Source organism: Oculina patagonica, chromosome 13 (genome assembly GCF_052425735.1).
Source record: "Oculina patagonica isolate OP01 chromosome 13, crgOcupat, whole genome shotgun sequence".
NCBI lineage: Eukaryota > Metazoa > Cnidaria > Anthozoa > Scleractinia > Oculinidae > Oculina > Oculina patagonica.
In genome coordinates, this window is record NC_135770.1 from 35,026,140 (window position 1) to 35,044,109 (window position 17,970).

Sequence of the window (17,970 nt, forward strand, 5' to 3'; positions counted from 1 at the left end):
AAACTGTATTTCAATACCACGGCTGCCACTGGCACGGGTGTCGAAAATGTTACCCGCAAGATCGTAACAAAATCATTGACCGCAACGACCAAACACGCGAAGACAGGTTCAAAGCCACAATGAAACGTACAAGATTGCTTCGAAGGGCCGGCTACCGCGTGATCGAGGCTTGGGCGTGCGAAGTAAGGGAAAACGAGCTTGACGCGCCGCGGGCGCAGACAAAAAGCTATCCGCACGCGATTTTGTACGATTTTGAGGCGTATGGTGACAGTAAACAGAGAAAGGAACAAACGTCGGCGCTCACGACCGAAAACACACATGTGCCAATCTCGGTAAGCATTGGCGACACCCTTGAAAGAGAACCCACCCACATTTGTGAAAGAGACCCGGCGGAGCTGGTCCGCAAGTTCATGGAAGAGCTGGAGAGACGTGGAAAAAACATTCGGGCCCAAGTAAGAGCGGAATTTATGCCAAAAGACGTTGGCCTGCTTCCCAAAGCGCAGCGTCAAAAAATTGAGGAATGGTGCAACCAAGTTCCTGTAGTTGGGTTTAACTCGGGCAGTTACGATCTGAATTTGATCAAAAATTACTTTGTAGGCCGCCTTGCCGACACAACTGGCAAAGTCAGAGTGGCGAAAAACTGTAACAAAATCATGTTTTTGCTTACTCCGAGCTTCCGTTTTCTTGACATTATTAACTACCTTGGGCCGGGAACAAGCTATGAAAAGTGGGTAAAGGCCTATGGGAGCGAGGCCAAAAAATCGTGGTTTCCTTATGAATGGTTTGACACTCCTGAAAAGCTTGATTATCCAGGTTTGCCAGATTATTTTATTTGTCACCAACCGGGCTCGGCTTGCCAGCCTTGGTATTCAAAGTTGAAAAACTCTTTTGTGCTAAAACTTTCAGAATGGAAAGCTTGTAAAAAACTGTTTCGAGAAAAGGGCATGCGCACCTTTGCAGACTGGCTGCGTTATTACAACAATCTCGATGTGACCCCCGGCCTGGAAGCTCTTGAAAAGATGAAAGCTTTTTACACTGAAAAGAGGATCGACATTTTTAAAGACGCAGTTAGTATTCCCGGAGTAAGCTTACATTACCTGCTCAGAGGATCTGTTGAAAGAGGGGCTGAACTTTTCTCGCCTTGTGAAGAAGCGTACGAAATGCTGAAAGGGGCTGTTGTTGGCGGGCCAAGCATAGTATTCACGAGGCGCCACGAGGTTGGCGTCACAAAAATCAGAGATCACCAGTATTCCGATCCACGTCTTTGCGAAAACATTGTTGGCTACGATGCAAATGCCCTTTATCTGTCAACAATGTTGCAAGACATGCCCTGCAAAAAGGAAGAAGTCCGCCAATTCACAGGAGTTGAAGAAGTGCAGGCGAAGGTACTGACGGAAAATTTGAAAGGAGAAAACTCTGCTCATATAGCCAAATGGTTTGGATTTGCGGAAGTTGACATAGAAATTCCAAAAGAGCTGTGGAAAAAGTTTGAAGAGATGCCGCCATTTTTTCACAATAAAGAGGTCCCAGGCGGGCTTGTCCCACAACACATGTATGAATACTTGAAAAGAACAAAAAGAAATCGTGGAAATGGTAAAAAGCTCGTTGGAGCCCTTTCTGCCAAAAAGATTCTTTTGTATGCTCCACTGCTGCGCTGGTATGTGGAACACGGGGCGGTGATTACGGCGGTTCACCGAACGATTGACTACCAACCGAAAAAAATCTTCAACTGGTTTGTGGAACAAGTGACAGAGGCGCGAAGAACAGGCGATGTTGAGAGGTGCAAGGCCTTGCTGGCGGACGTGTTTAAGCTGTTGGGAAACAGCGCTTACGGGAAGCTGATCGAGGCCCTTGAAAGGCAAACAAACGTGATTTATACAAAAGACGAAAAAGTGGTTGACCGAGCTCTGCGAAGCGCGTATTTTAGCGACTTAGATGAAATTGGGGAAGCGTACGAGCTGGAAAGCCGCAAGCCAAGAATAACAATCAGCAGGCCTTTTCAAGTTGGGATTGCGGTTTACCAGTTGGCAAAGCTGCGCATTTTGGAATTTTACTATGACTTTTTGGATAAGTATGTTGATAGAAAGGACTTTGAGCTAATTCAGATGGACACGGACAGCTGCTACATGGCCATTTCTGCTTCGAAGCTTGAGGACATCGTAAAACCCGAGCTAAAACAAGAATTCGAGGCCCAAAAAAAACAATGGCTGGCTTGGGACAAGTGGAGCGGCCGCACGCCCGGTCTCTTTAAGCTAGAGTGTGTGGGTAGCCGGATGATTGCTCTCTGCCCAAAGTGTTATTTTATCGAGGAACAAGATGGTGAAAAAAAGAAGTTTAGCACCAAGGGTATGTCAAAGGCGCAAAACGAAGTAACTTGGCAGCGTTTCAAGGCCGCTCTTGAAGGCAGTGTGGATAAAGCGAGTAACAGAGGCTTCCGTATGAAGGAAGGAAAAATGGTAACTTACGAGCAGGAAAAACTGGGTTTGAGCGCCTATTACGACAAACGTTGGGTGCTTGAAGACGGAATACATACCGAACCGATTGAATATCACGTTTAGCTGGCATTGACCGGAGGAAGGGCGGTATCAGAAGGGACAACGAGCAGCTCCTCGCGCACAAAGCCACGCTTAGGGCCGTCTTGCAAGTAATACAAAACAGGTTCGTTTGGTTTCATTACAGCTCTTTCAAGCGAAAAGACTTTTAAAGACCAGATTGGATCGGTGGCACGTTTTCCGCCACCTTCTAACTCACCCGGCTGGTACAAATATCTAACATTCACGGAGGAGGGGAGCTTTTTTTCGCTCTTACCAACAGGCCTCAAATAAGGCGTCGACGGCTTGGCGGCAACGGCTTTTAATTTAATAGCTTCTGAGGGTTTTTTGCCCGTCAGTCGTGTAACTTCGTTGTTTAGAGCGGCAATAACTTCGGGTAGCCTCTTGACCCACGCTGTCGACCGCTGACCAGATGGCAGGGTCAACTCGACACTGTACTGATAACCAAACAGGCGCTCTGCCAGTGTGCGGTTGAAACGTTCAACAATGGCCTGATCTCTGTGAATGTTAACACGCCCGCGCCGAATAGCTGTTTTGTGATTTTCCATTTCTTTGGTAACAGCGCCCATGAATTCGCGCCCGGGGTCAACTTGAAGCAACTGTGGCCATTTCAGTGCACTTCGCCTGTAAATTGTCTGAAAACCTTTTGCAACCTCAGTTGAATCTTTGGAGGTCAAAGGCTCGGCCTCTTTGAAACGGCTGGCAACGTCAACAACAGTCAACGCGTATTTGTAAACTTTTCGCCCTCGCGGCAATCTGTCATGAGGAAGAAAAAGAAGGTCCGCCTGGTGGACCGCGTTAGGAGAAGACACATCAAACTTTGGACGAGGAACGTATCGTGGTGCGGGAAGGTAGATTTGCCAAAAAGCTTGTTTTCCGAGCCACCTTTTTGCAGTATCTTCGGAAACCTTTGCGGCCTCGGCTAATTTTTTTATCGCGGCGATTCCTTTCCAGTATCCTTGCGGGCTGTAGTAACGTGCCTCCAATTTATTATTTTTCATTTGAACTTAAAAGACTTAATATAACATGGAAGAAAAAAAATATTTTGGCGATGACAGCGAGGACACTTGTTTCCTTGCAGGCTTTAGTAATAATATGATTGCGTTTTATTATAACTGGGTTGAATCTTTAAGACTCAAGCACCTAAAAGACAAAAAAAAATTTGGCAGTGACCCTTATGGTTACGGCGTTAAATTTATGAGAGACGATGAAAACCACAAAAAACCTGAACCTGTAACCTGGATAGACACTTTGACAAAAAAAGATGTCCACGATTTCTTTTTGGGTTTCGTTGGGGAAAATAAAACTTTTGAACCAATCATTTTTCAAGAACCTCACGGTTTTGAATATCTGGAAAAGACGGAAAAAAAATCGATTCCGCCGGCGGCGAACTTGTTTTATTTGAAAACAGTTTTGAAAAAAAACGGCATTTCTTGGCTGGATTTTGAGCCGACAAGGCTGCATTTTTTGGCAAATGTGTTGAAAGAATACAAAGGGCAGGCGAAAAGCGTTAACTACGTCTGTTTTTTGTATTTTTATTTCAAAAAGCTTCCAGAGTCTTGGCCAAAAAAAGAAGAAATAATCGAAAAGCTGGAAAAAAAATTGACGAAAAATAAAGAAACGAAAAAAGCTGTCGAGAAAAAATTTCAAGATTGGTGGGAGCGCACGCCGTCAGTGTGATTTGAGTAACGCAGTTTTGTTTTTTTCGAAGAGAAGGCACTGTACTTTTTGACGATTTCTTGATATTCTTCGTCAGAAATTTGTCCGTCTTCAAGGGCCACAGAAGTAAGAGAGTTGATTGCCAACAGGGTGTCTTCCGCAAGTGAAAGTATTTTTTTGTGTTTTTTCGCTTTTTGCAAGAAAAACTTGACAGTGACGCCCAAAGAAGTTGACGCGAGAGAAAAAAGTGTCGCGGTTGCAATCAAAGGACCGCCAACGACAATGCCGACAGCGGAAAGCGAAGCTGCGAGACCTGAGCCGGTAAGAATCGTCGCGGCACCCCCCGTTAAAGCGCAAGCTGTCTGACAGCGAGTATGCCAGCGCTTGAATTTGGCGGAAGTCTTTTCGTAGTGAGTCTGCTGATTTTCCAAGGTGAGTTTCATTGCCTTTATTTCGGCGCGTCTGTATTGGGTAGCGGTAGCCATTATACTTGAGGGCAAAAATTTTTTTTGATTTAATCGCAATAATGATTGACCCATTTTCCTGTTTTTTTGTTATAAACTGTGGCTGAGCAAGAAGGGTCTTGGTTTTCTGAAGGGTGAGTCCAAAACTTTTTGCTGAAAAACCCCGTTTTGGTGTTGAAAGCGCCCTTTGCTATGTCGCCTGACCAATATTTTTCAAGAAGCTTTTTATCACCACCGAGAAGTGCTGTAACAGCCATACCCGCATCTTGCGCTTGCTGAAAACCGGGAATTTTTTCTCCGATTTTTTTGTTTACGGTTTCTCCAACCCCTAAGCCGACCTTCTGCTTTGCCGCGATTGTGTTTCTTGCTAAAGTGTGGCCCCACTGACGCTTGTTTTTGGGAATTGCGTCAAGCGCCTTTACCATTTTTTTGTCTGCCGCATGTTTGCAGCCTTTCACGTCTTTTTTCCCTTCGCACACGGAATAATCAACGTCGTGTTGCATCGCGACTGCGTCTGTTGCTCCGGTTGGCTTCTGCATAATTTTCAATATCTTTCCGGTTTTCGGATCGTATGTAAGCTGCTTTTCAAGAGGATTGTAGGGACCAGTGTAGTTGTGCCCCGGCAGAGTCCAACCTTTTTTTGGTTTTGGTAGCTTGCCGATGGCTTTGTGAATGTCGACGCCTGCCCCCGTTTTGTTTGAAACGAACCTTGTCTTTGTGATGCCGCAACTTTGGCATTTGACTTTTAGCATGTTTCGGCCATTTTTGGTGATCACCGCTTTTTCACTACCGGGCACGTTGGGGGTAAACTTTCTTTCTTTAACGCAATACACCTCCATTCTATACCTGATGCAGAAAATACCTTTTGACCACGGCCTCGTTTTTCAACAAATCGTCAGAAAACATTTCAAGAATTTTCTTGAACGACCTTCCTTTGTTTCGTTCGTTTAAAAAAAGCAAACAGTAGTAGCCACAGCGTACGCTTTGTTCCCACTGAAGCTGGTTGTCGTTTCGCAAAAAGCTTTTTTTTCCCTTGAGAACAAGATCATTTTCCCATTCCGCGGGAGGCGGCAAGCCGAAAGAGTCAAAGTACTCATAGCTTTCTTTTTCGCTTTTGTGAAAGCAACAAACCCAATGGGTGCCGAGTCCCCCCAAGTCGTCCATGTTGATTATGCAGGGAGAGTGATTTTTTGGCAAAAATTCGTTTCTTGAAAAAACGCCTTTTATCGGGATTTTCAGATAATCACACCAGGCTAACAGGGCAAAATCCGTTAAAGGAACGTCCTTAAAGTTCATTTTTTTTCCCCCCAAGTTCCGATAAATGGCGGCGGCCGCCGCATCACATTTGCAGGCTGGACCCTCATACCCTTTCCATTTTTTAATTTTACCTGCATCCCTTGCCCCAAAACCGCGGTTTTGATGATTTTGACTGAGTTTTTAATTTGTGTTTTGCTCATTTTCAGATCAACCCCCCTTTTTTCGCTGACAGCTTTTTGAATTTTTTTGATTTGCCGCGTGGTCAAATGCAAAGTGTCACCATTTTTTCCTGCAATGTCATCGTAAGTCAGTCTTAGCGTGATTGCTGTTTTATTTGAAAACGCCTTGGCGAGGCTGTTTTTTTGTCCCTCAGAAAGCGCAACCTTGTGTGGGTAGTAAGAAGACATCGTATATATATTTCACAAAAATTTAGACAACAACCAGTTCGTTACCCACCTGTCTCAAAACCATTTCGCCTTCATACATGATGCCAGCAAATATCGTGTAATCCGCATTAGCGGCTTGATTCAGCCTGTAGTGAAAAATCAGCTGCTTCGGATCGTTGGTCAAGTTCTCTTTGTTTTCTCGAAGGTCGAAGTAAAGAAAAGGGTAAAGCGTGCTAAAGTTGCTTGTTTGCAGCTGAACTCCTGTATTGTAATCATTCTTTCGGTAACGGTAATTCATCACGTCGTTGAGGATTCGCAGCTTGAAATTTTCGTCATACTCCAGTTCAGGATAAAACTGGGAAGTACCGTACTGCAGCCTGCAAGTAGCGAGATTTGCACCGCCACCAAGGGCAAAAGTGTCGAAAAAGTACGGGTTCTGGGTAAGAGCGTTTACTCTTGCGGTATGCTGAAAAAAGATAAAGACATGCTTTGCGTTTTTAATTCCAGGGCTTATTTGCCAAGTTCCGAAAGCAGTGCGTTGGCTGGTGCTGGGCTCCACCATTTCACTCATGTAAGTCCACGTTCTTGGTTTCAAAAAGTCTTCATTAGCAAGCTGTTGCCCTTCACTCGTAAACCGAAGCAATGGAACCCACAGCTCAAGGGTGTTTACAACAATTCGCCTGTTCGTGGCGACTTCCCCCCAAATCATTTCCGCGTCAGACTGAAGTTGTATTTCAAGCTCAAGCGGCATTGGGGGCAAAAGCTTGTCACTGAGCTCTTCAAAAAAAGAGTACCTGTTCAGAGGAATAATAGTGTTGACCGTTGCACCTGCGTGGGCTAACAACCCCCTTTGTCGAATTCCGAGGTTTGTTGCGTTAGCGTCTGCATCAGTATCGTTTACCGTATCAAGATACCAAAACTGGCTTTTTGCCGCGCTTCTGGCGTAGTCATCAGAAAAATCCAACAGATTTTTGATAAATATCAGCTTGTGAACGTTGTCAACGTTGTAAAGAGGTTTTCCCGCAGATTTTACCACAAGTTTATTTATCAAAGAAAAAGATCCATTGATCGGTGCTGCTGCTGTGTTAGCTGCAACTGCCGTCCCATCTGCGGTTACTTCAAATGTGAAATCTGCACGGATGTAAGCGTTGTACCAGTCGAACCAGTTTTCTCTGTCCGTCACAGAAAATTTGTAGCCATTTTTCACCTGCAACTGGGTGTTTGCAGGTCTTACTATGGGCTTGTCTAGCCCAAATCTCATAAACTCAGTTTTTTCCAAAAACTTTCCGCTTCGAAACATCGCTTCAAACCGGGCGTATATATTATCCACAAAAAAATTAATTTTTTGAAATGATTTGGTTCACCTCCGTCTCTGCTTTTCTTTTCAAGATATTTTCAAGCTTTTGTCTCGACGTTTGGTTGAGTCCTTTCTCCATTGTTGCTTCTGTTCGGGTCAAAATATTGTCAAGCTTTTGTTTTGACGTTTGGTTGAGCCCTTTTTCCACGGTTGATTTTTTTTTTTTCAAAACTTGCTGAATTTTTTCCGCGCCACGCTCTGCAACCTTTTTGGTAGTTTCAACTGCTTTTTCAGCGGCTTTTTCCGCGGCTTTTTTGGCTGCCTCTTCCGCCTTTTTTTTCCCGCTTTTTGCGAATCGTTTACCGATCGACATCAAAGTGTCTCTTACGATCCCCGTTCCTTTGTGCCGATATCTGTAGCGACCTCTGTCGTAAAAACGCGTCCACTCGCTTGGGTGATTCATCCTATACTTTTCTCAAAAATCATTCTTCCTCTTCGATGAAAATACTCAAAGCGACAGGTTGTTCGTTCAAGAAAAGGTCGTTTCCTGCTCCATCACTGATTCTGATTCTTATTGAGTTAATCCGAGATTTGTTGACTGGTTGCCACATGAGACGTCGCGGCTCTTTCGAAAATGGGTAAGAGATTTCAAGTTTCGATGTTGACAACATGGCCAGCACATCGTCTCCAATATTGTCAACAGTTCTTGAAACAAGGTCGCAATGAATATAAATCCAGTCTACCCCTCTCGTCAAGTTTGGTACATGGCCCCCAATGTTATTCGTGTCGTTCAAGATTTTTTTGTCAAATCCGACAAGCTTTGAAAGTTCGCCTTCGCTTAAATCAAGCTCGTAATCGTTGTCAATCAAAATTGTAACCCTGTATGTCGTGGTGTAAAAATAAAGTTCAAAAATGTTTTTCGCATCTTCAGTTTTTCCTGTCAGTGTTTGAAAAGCGTCGTTCAGGTCTTTGTAATCATACATTCCATCAGGAAGGGTGGCAACAATCCAGTCTGAGTCACTTTTTTTCTTCCATTTGAATTTGTTATTGTCATATTTTTCTGAAACATTATACCAAGAATAGCTCATTGTTATAAGCTCGTTCATTGCCGTTTTGTAGGTTTTTGAAGAGTCCAAAACAATCGGCGGATTGAAGACGATTTCAAAGTCATGAGATTTATTTCTCGCATTACTCTTTATTGCAAGCTCGGAGTCAAGGAAAAGGTTAAGATGTTTCATCTTATATACTTATGAAAAATTTTTTTCGCTTCTTCTGTTGACAGTGCTTTTTGTTTCGTTAACATTTGCAGCAATGAAACTATTTGTCTGCGCAACTTTTCCGAAGTGTTTCCTGCATCAATCGACCCGAGGCTTATATAAAGTCTGTCAACAAGAGTGTTCACATCAACAACACCACTCCCCTCTTGATCTGGCGGTTCTTTTTCGAAACCTAAAGAAGCTTTTGCTTTCTTCTTTTCTCCCCTTCTTTCTAAAATTTCGTCTCGCGCTTTTCTTATCTCTGGAATAGTGTAACCGTGAAATTTTGATGTCGGGCTTTTCACAACATAGTCGGGATTGTCTTTATTTTTCGTTAACATGCTGCTCAGTGTCTGCAAATCAGTTGATTCTGATCCCTGAATTCCTGGTTTTTGTGGTGTCCCCCATTTGGCGCGTTCAACCGACTGTGACAAGTCTTGTGGCGGTGTTGTGCCTTCAGCGCCTTCTGTTGCATCATCATCATCACCTCCTTTTGCGCCATCATCATCATCATCCTCTTCTTCCGCAAGAGGTGGGGCTGGTGATGATGTTAATAATGGTGGTGATGATGTTAATAATGGTGGTGATGATGTTGGCGTTTCGTCTTCAAAATCTTGGTCAGATTCCGCCATCGAATAGTCAGGCACTCCTGGTGTCGAAGGAGGGGTTACCGGTGGCGTTTCTTCATCTGGCGCAAAATCTTCACCAAAAGGGTAGTTAAAGTCAAAATCATCCATGTTATAGTCTGGTCCTTCAGCATCAGTTTTTTTTTGCGAGGGAAAGGCACGGTCAAGCCTTTGAGTCACAGGTTTAAATAGCTCCTCACCTGAAATCTGTCCAAATTTTTTTTCAATCACGTTGTTTTTAATTGCGGCAAGTATTTTTGCATTTTGTTGCTCAATAGCTGCCTTTTTTTCCACAAGCTCCTGCCATTTTTTCATCGACATCTTTTCGAGTATATATATATAATCATCAAAAAAATGAAGATTCCGAACTACGACCCTGGGTTTTGTTCGCAAAGCGCTTTCAAACAGGGGCATACAAGCATGCCATCCGACACTTTTCGCATGCTTATTTGTGGCCCAAGCAACTCCGGAAAAACAAACATTCTTTTACACATGCTTTATGAGCTTTTGGTTTACGACAAGATTCATCTTTGTGCAAAAAACCTTCATCAAGAAAAGTATCAGTTTATTCTTGACGATTTCGAAAAAAGAGTCAATCCAGAAACTGGTTATGAAGTTATCGAAGCCACAGACACCGTCATTCCCCTTGAAGAACTCACAGAGGACAATCAAAAAATCGTTATATTTGACGACATGGTTTGTGAAAGCAATCAAAACGAAATCATCAATTACTTCATAAACGGAAGGCATCGCCAATGCAGCGTTATTTATCTTTCTCAATGTTTTTTCAAAGTTCCAAAAAATATTCGTGACAACTGCAGCCATTTTTGCATTTTTTCCTTTCTTCCAAGAGAAAATAATCGTATTGCAGATGAACTTGGCATAGACAGAAATCAACTTGATCGGGCCACAAAAACAAAATTCTCTTTTTTGTATCACGACCGACCAAAAAAAACTTCGAAAAAAAATTTTGACGAATATGTATAAAATGGCCACGAGTTATTGCGTCAAACAAAGAAAGCAAACACAATGCGTGCCCGGCAGCGAACAAATTGTGCAAACCAAAAACAAACGCCGTATGCTGAAATGCATTTGTGCTGAATGCGGAGCAAAAAAAACAAAATTTGTTAAGGCACAACAAGAGGGGGGTAATTTATTTGATTTTTTAAAGCATTTCAACCCTAAAGAAACTTATGACGCTGTGAAAAGAAATAAAGTACCATGGGTGGTCGATTGGAAAAAAGGGTATGAATTGCTCACAGACGCATTTAAACCCAATCCTGTGTCTACTAAAACTGCCAAACAAAGGGTCGCAGGATACAAACGTGAATACAAGGCTTATAAACAAAAAGGTGGCACCAAAAGCTTCAGTTCATGGGCATTGTGGAAGGGTTATGCTTCAAAACCAACATTTTAATAAATTCTCTTTCTTGGCATAAAAAAATAAACCAAAAAACTTCGAAAAAAAATTTTGACGAATATATATAATGGGTGCTTTCAACGGTGACACAGGTCATCCTTCAAACGGCTCAACAACCGGCCCTCCCGGCCCCCCTGGTCCAAGAGGCTCCCCTGGCCCCGCCGGGCATAAAGGGGACACTGGCCCCCAAGGCCCCCAAGGTCCTACTGGTCCTGCCGGTCCTCAAGGTTCTCGCGGTCCTACAGGTCCCGCTGGCCCGAAAGGCGACACTGGACCTCAAGGCCCCCAAGGCCCAACTGGCTCAAAAGGTTTAGTTGGACAGAAAGGTGACAAAGGCGACAGCGGCCCGACTGGCTCTACTGGCCCTGCCGGTCCACAAGGGCCCCAAGGCGCAACTGGCTCTGCTGGCCCCATTGGCGCAACTGGTCCCGCTGGCCCTGCTGGTCCAAAAGGTGAAACAGGCCCGACTGGTCCGGCTGGTGCCACAGGACCCGCTGGGCATACTGGACCTGCTGGAATAAAAGGACCGCAAGGAGATGCCGGACCAACTGGTCCTACTGGTCCACAAGGTCCCGCTGGCCTAAAAGGTGACCCTGGACAAATGGGTGTTGTCAATCAAAATTTAGTAATGAACGACCATTCAATCAAACAGCTTGCTAATCCTGTTGGTGACCAAGACGCTGTGAACTTTGTTTCAATGGAAAAGTATGTTTCAACTCACTCGATTTCTTCAGGAGGAAATGAAAATTTGTTTTCTCATTTGTTTTTTTCAGCATCTTCTTTCACAGGAGTTACAAATGTTAACTCATTAACAGTTGTTGACAATTTTAACTCCGGTGTTCACTTACTCAAAAAAAGCGCTTTTCGTTTTAATTTAGTAAAATCTGGAAACAGTTTCAATTCAAGACTTAAAATCGGCCTAACCGGGTTGCCCTCTGGTGATTACACTCTTTGCGTTGAGTTTTTCTTCCCAGAAAGTGATCTTAACTGGAGTTTAAGTGCTTCGTCACCTTTTGGAAGTAACACTGTCAATTATCATACAAAAAGATTCAACAATCACACGCCAAAATATACGAGAACAATCATTCACTCACAAAAAAATGCGTCAAACAGTGACGATAAACTTTTTATTGACATAACCAATCCTGGTTACTCGGGGTCACAAGCAAGTGAGCAAGCTTATTTGATTGCTTATGGTGTAAAGGGTTATCAAGCGGACGTGCCAAGCGATGTTTTTGAAAAACCTTTTATTATTTCTTCTGGAGACATGGTGCTTGAAACAAATCTTGATATGAATGGGTTTGAGTTAAAAAACTATTTTCCAAAAATATCAAATTTTGTCATAAACGGTTTTTATGATGGAACCGATGGTACAATTTCTCTTGGGGGTCGTTTTCACCCAAGTTCTGTTGTTTTTTATTCGGTTAAATTTAATTTTAATTTAAATTACTTTATTATGCCCGTTGACGGAAGAATTGAAGAATGGCAGTTTTTTATTTTAAGTAAAAAAGATGATAATGTTGTAAATGATGAAGTACAGGTGTTGATCAAGGTTCAAACAGAAAGGGGTGGAAGGGGGTCAGCCACAAGGAGTTCATCCGTTTCTAATTTCCAAAAACAGGACATTGTTTCATTAGAAGCATTAAAAGGAGACAAAATTTTGGTCGCAATTTCAAATAAAAACGGAGCAATAAATACAAAAACAGGTTTGTTAAATTTGATAATTTTTGGAAAATATTAAGACGTACAAAAAAAAACAGTTTTAAAAGGTCAATTGCCTGTCAAAAGATTCGCAACAAAGCTTTTGTCAAAAGCGCGCAACTGCGCGATTTCCTCTTCTGTCAATAAAACAGCGGGTTGGGAAGCAGCCTTCGCCCTTTTTTCTTGTAAAAACATTGCTGCAGGTGGGTTGAAAAAATTTTTCAAGTTTTTTTTTCCGCTCATGTAACAAATTCCGCGTCTTCCTCGGCCCATCTTTGTGTATATTCCATTGCCCAGCAAATGTTCAATTGACATTCCAGCTCGCGGCATGCAAATTTGTGCGTGGGTGTCGGGGTTTACCCGAATGATATTTTTAGACGTTAGTAAGTTGTTTTCATTCCTGTGTGCTTAAAATCTGAGTTCTAAGCACTCTGGAATGAAAAATCTATTGTTTTACACGTGCACAACTATTGTTCTTTTGATTTAATGCACGTGATATCAATTATGACCCCTTGCCGTCTAATTCAGTGTGGTATTTGTCGAATTACGTTGAGAGTGAGACGTGACAGTCACGGGCTTGTTTGAACATGTCAAGGGCTTGCCTGAACATGGTATGCAAATTTTGTTTTTTTCCGCGTGGGTAAACAAAGTCGGGGAATTTACCGTAACTCATTAACACTTGCCAAAAAACGAACTCCGGCTGCGATAAAAGCGTCTAATTCGAGGTGGTATTTGTGGACTCCCCTCTATACTACTGTATTTATTCAGTTTACAGAGCTTTGGTTTGTATTTTCATAGTGAAATGGTTGCCTTGGCCTTAAAACCGACTTGAAACTGTGTTGCGTGATCAATTAGCTCTTCGATGACGTCAACGGTTTCCGCCTCGAATTCTCAGTCACGATCGTTTGCACTGAAAAAAGACTGGAAAACTATTTCATTCCTTCATAACACAAGATATTTTGCTCTCACAATCGAACATTTTACATCGTAAAAATGAAAATGAAACATTCTTGTCGGGAATGTTTCGATATTTCTCTCCGAAAATAGTTTACATATATTTTAGGGTCTTTCCCGGAGGAATTAGTTCGCGCAAATTTGATTGGTCAATGAGTTGTCAGTCATCCGTACTCATGGCAACAAGGGAAGGAAAAACGTCATTCAGCGAGGAGTTTCAAGGAAGTTCTAGAAAACAAGCGGACGAGCAAGCACAGCTCTCTCGCCTAGCGGGTAAATTTTATTGTTTCTCTTGGTTACTTCGACGGAATTTCGCCGGTGAAATCCCTGTAGCCTTTTCTGGTGGACTTAGCGAAATGCGATGACATAAATAATCAAGTTTACGACAGTTTTGGAATTGTGGTGCAATGAACCTCTCGGCGTGATTCCGTGACAAGTGAAAAATTCTGACCTACTCAGCACGTTCGATAAGTTTGGCACAGTTTATTACACAAGCTTTGCTTGTCCCAAGGAGCTGTCTCAGTGTATTCAACGTTTCGTTGTCTGATCAATTTTAATCACACAGCACAAGGAAGGCTGAGCAATTCGATTTTAAACATCTCTTCGCGCTCTTGTCATTGCGCAGATTCAATAACATAACTTCCTCTCTGATACGGTTCAATTTCTCGAGTTATTCTCGGTGAAATGTGTCTTACAGAGGCAAACAGAGTGGAACAGGAGCAGTTTGTGCAATCTGCAGTGAAAAAACAGCAGAGAAATAAACGCAAAAGAAAGCCGAATATGTTTGTGGCTGCGGTTCTGGAATGTACCGTGCGAAGAGTTTGTAGCGAAGTATGTTCAAGCTACTTTTGTGTTTGTACTTCCCTGTCGAAGAGGAGGAAACTTGACGTATCTGTCGAGACAAGTGAAACAAAAACAATCGGATCATTTGATGATCGGCGAGATATTGCACCTGAAATCCAAGTGAACATTTCGAAGTCAAGTGTTGGCTGTAATCTGTCGCCGGCCAAACTCCAGGAAACAATTGTCATGCCAGAAAAGCCACAATGTGTTCCCAGCGAGGAATCGCAGCTCGAAGAATTTCTCCACAGCTTGACAACGGAATTGACTAATTTCCCATCCTCTGAGGATGTTGATGAACTGTTAAGAGAAATCGACGGAGATTCGCCAGATTTGGATGTTTGGGAAGACGAGATCGAGGCATTGCTGAACACTAAAACAAGCGATCCTTTTCATCCCGGTCTGTTCGATGTTTTATTTACGTGATTCGCAGAGCTATCTTGCAAATAATTATAGTTTATTTTTTTTTCTAAATGGGAAGGGCCGAGGGGGAATCGAATGGCTGGGCCAACTCCCGTGGATAAATAATAAAACCACACCCTTCTCTTGCATTTCAAGGAGGTATGTTTCCCAGTGGGAAGAAAATATTTCTTACTTCCTTTCGAAATATTTAAAATGTTTCTACGCGATGTTTCATTGTTCCGACCGTTGTTGTACCATATTTAATAAGCTTGCTGATTTTGTGATTGAAAATAATAACTTTCAGCTCATGTAAGCAGATATTTTGTAATTTGTAAAAATTTATATATTGAAAATACTTGGATAATTAATAGAAATGGAAAGTATAGTTTCATTGCATAATATTTACGATGCCAGAGTATATATAATATATTTATTAAGAATGAACTTTAACTGATAATATCCCAGGGGTACTCTAAGTATACATGACAGGGGGATTGGACATATTTTGGGGGTTGAAAATTTACACGCTCAGTATTTTTTTGGGTCAAGGGATCTGTCACATATTTTTTATCTCCTAGTCTCCCTCGCAGCCGTTTTTAGTGTCGTCACGCAACAAAAAAATTCCTCGAGGAATGTTGCGTGACGACACTAAAAACAGCTGCGAGGGAGACTATTTATCTCCAGGCGAACTTTTCGTTTTGAGTTTTCGTTGCCATCAGTGGATCAGAAAAATATTCATTCGACCTTTTTTTAAAAAAAATCAGTATTTGAGGTATTTAAGTCTTGTATTTTTTTGAGTTGGAAATTTTGATGCCAGGTATTTTTTTGGGTCGAAAATTTCAGGCATATGTATTTTTTGGGGTTTGCAATACAGTATGAAGCTCCGTCGGACCCCCCGTCATGTATACTTCGAGTATACAAGTTTGTATGTTTTGATAATCTAAAGACAACCACTTCTCTTTCTAAAGAAAAAAAAATGTAAATGTAATTTATTTACTCACGTGACACGGAAGAGCTCAGGAGCTCGTTAAGATGTGTACGTGCATCAAGGTCGAATTAGAATTTGGAGTGTTGGTTTTTGTGGAGGGAGGAAAACCGGAGAACCCGGAGAAAAACCCTCGGAGCAAGGACGAGAACCAACAACAAACTCAACCCACGTATGGTACCGGGCCGGAATCGAACCCGGACCACATTGGTGGGAGGCGAGCGCTCTCACCACTGCGCCATTCCTGCTCCCCTTTCATTTATAAAGAAAGAAAATTGTTTAAAGATTTTATACCTGATCAATCTAAACCACCAACACAAATGTAGGTCGTTCTAGCCCGAATTGACTAGCTCCCGACTGAAGTTGATTAGCCCTCAAATAAAATTTGTCTTTAAACCGAGTAAAATGACTGTCTTTCACGTTGGGGGCTAATTAACTTCAGTTTGGGGCTAATCTTCTTTGGGGCTAAATGACCAGATCGATATCACCAACGCAGCATGAAGGCATTTTAATTTCTTTAATAGTGGCTGGTCTTCATACTGTGTTAGTGGTCTAGATGAAAGCATTCGATAACATCTTTTATATCATTATACAAGTGACTATAGCTCTAATTTGCCTGCCTGACTTAGAATGGGTCAAAAAAGGCTTGAGCTAACCCCCCAAAAATATTTTTTTCTGTGGAGTTTTCCCCTGCCCCTTTGTCATGGGAGCCATTAATTTTGCTGGGATCTTAAATTGTTTTCACAGTACATACAGTATTAAATATTATACAAAGGTTTAACAAACTATAAATAGATTTATTTAGAATATATACAAATAATGATGAGACAATAATAAATGTCATTGTTTGATATCTGTATGACTTTTCTTAAATTTAGATGAAAAAATCAAATTAGTTAGAGACTGTGCATCACACCCTTCCACTTTCTTTTCCATTGGCAAATTTCCACTTTCCTGACCATACTGTCAAATTTGCTAAGCAACTGATTACACCATGATGGTGTGCTGACCTAAGTTGTACTCTTGAGGGCTTGTGCTTTTTTTTGGATAATAAAATCTGCAACTTTATGAGAACAGCGTACTTCAACAAAGATTTGCCAAAAATGGCACTTGCTTCCCCAAATTAGGGGCAGTGAATCGTAAATTTGACACTTTGCAAGATGGTCACTGATTTATTTTTTTTAAAGCCCAAAACTTTCTTAGCTTTGCAAAAGAAATCAAGACTTTGTGATAGCTCCGATGCCAGTGACTGCGATACCTGTGAAATTTTACTGAGATTCTGCTTGACCTCCTATAATAGACTCTCTATAGGGGCACTACAGGAAACCTAGGCCAGAACAGGAATTTTAAGTGGAAAATAATTATGTAGTACAAGTTTTTTTATTAGATTTTTAGAATAGTAAAGCATGCGAGGTCTAAAAATAGAATGCAAATGAAAATAACCCCCACGAGGCTCAGAAAATATCAGCGTTTTCTGAGAGAAACGGAATCTGGGCGAAGTTTTCCTTTTAAGGAAGTGTCTTAGGAACACCAGCTGTTTTAGAAGGTGTCTTAGGAAAATCTTCTGCAATTTCGGTTTGTTTGTCTGAGTATTGTTTGAGTCGTGACGTCACTCGCAGACTTCGCTTTTGTGCCATCAGGTAGGCTTTTTGTGAACGTGCAGTCACTATGGGACCTTAGGGTCAGTTACCCCAAAATAGCAGCATTACAATATTCTTTGACTGACTTTTTTTAACACAAATTCTGTCTTTCCTTCTCTCCTCCCCACTCCTAAGGGTAACCAAGTTTGAGAATGGCTTTTTTTTTCTTTTTTTAAAGCTAGCGAATTTCCAGAAAACTCAAGCATTCACCCATGCATTACAACTAAATCCAAATGTCACAGGTGACTGCAAACCTAATATGAGCTTTTTTTTGGCCATTCGTTTTTACTTGATCTTAGATCAAATACGTCTCAGAGAATGTCAAAAAATTTTAAAACACCCCTAAAAGAATCAATTTTTGTATGTATTGCACATGTTTGTTTCATCACTTAGAGGGATCAGAGTATGCTCTTCTTTAATAGTGCCCACTCAGTCATCAGTAACAAAATTTGAGTTGAGTATTGTTCTACTAGAAAACTTACAAGCACTCTATCTGTTCTGGACATACAGACAACAAGCAGGGAGTTATAA

The 17,970-nt window shown here is 41.9% G+C and overlaps 2 protein-coding genes across 2 annotated transcripts; both read left to right on the plus strand.

The window, feature by feature from the left end:
- The first annotated feature begins 119 nt into the window (after positions 1–119).
- On the plus strand, positions 120–2,911 carry LOC144637163 (uncharacterized). The gene is made up of 2 exons (XM_078496301.1): positions 120–2,456; positions 2,891–2,911. The coding sequence occupies exons 1-2, from the start codon at positions 120–122 to the stop codon at positions 2,909–2,911; spliced, it is 2,358 nt and encodes a 785-aa protein (XP_078352427.1).
- A 10,857-nt stretch (positions 2,912–13,768) lies between these two features.
- LOC144635369 (uncharacterized) lies at positions 13,769–14,863 on the plus strand. The gene has a single exon (XM_078494476.1). The coding sequence runs from the start codon at positions 14,257–14,259 to the stop codon at positions 14,836–14,838; it is 582 nt and encodes a 193-aa protein (XP_078350602.1). The 5' UTR covers positions 13,769–14,256; the 3' UTR covers positions 14,839–14,863.
- Positions 14,864–17,970: the final 3,107 nt, after the last annotated feature.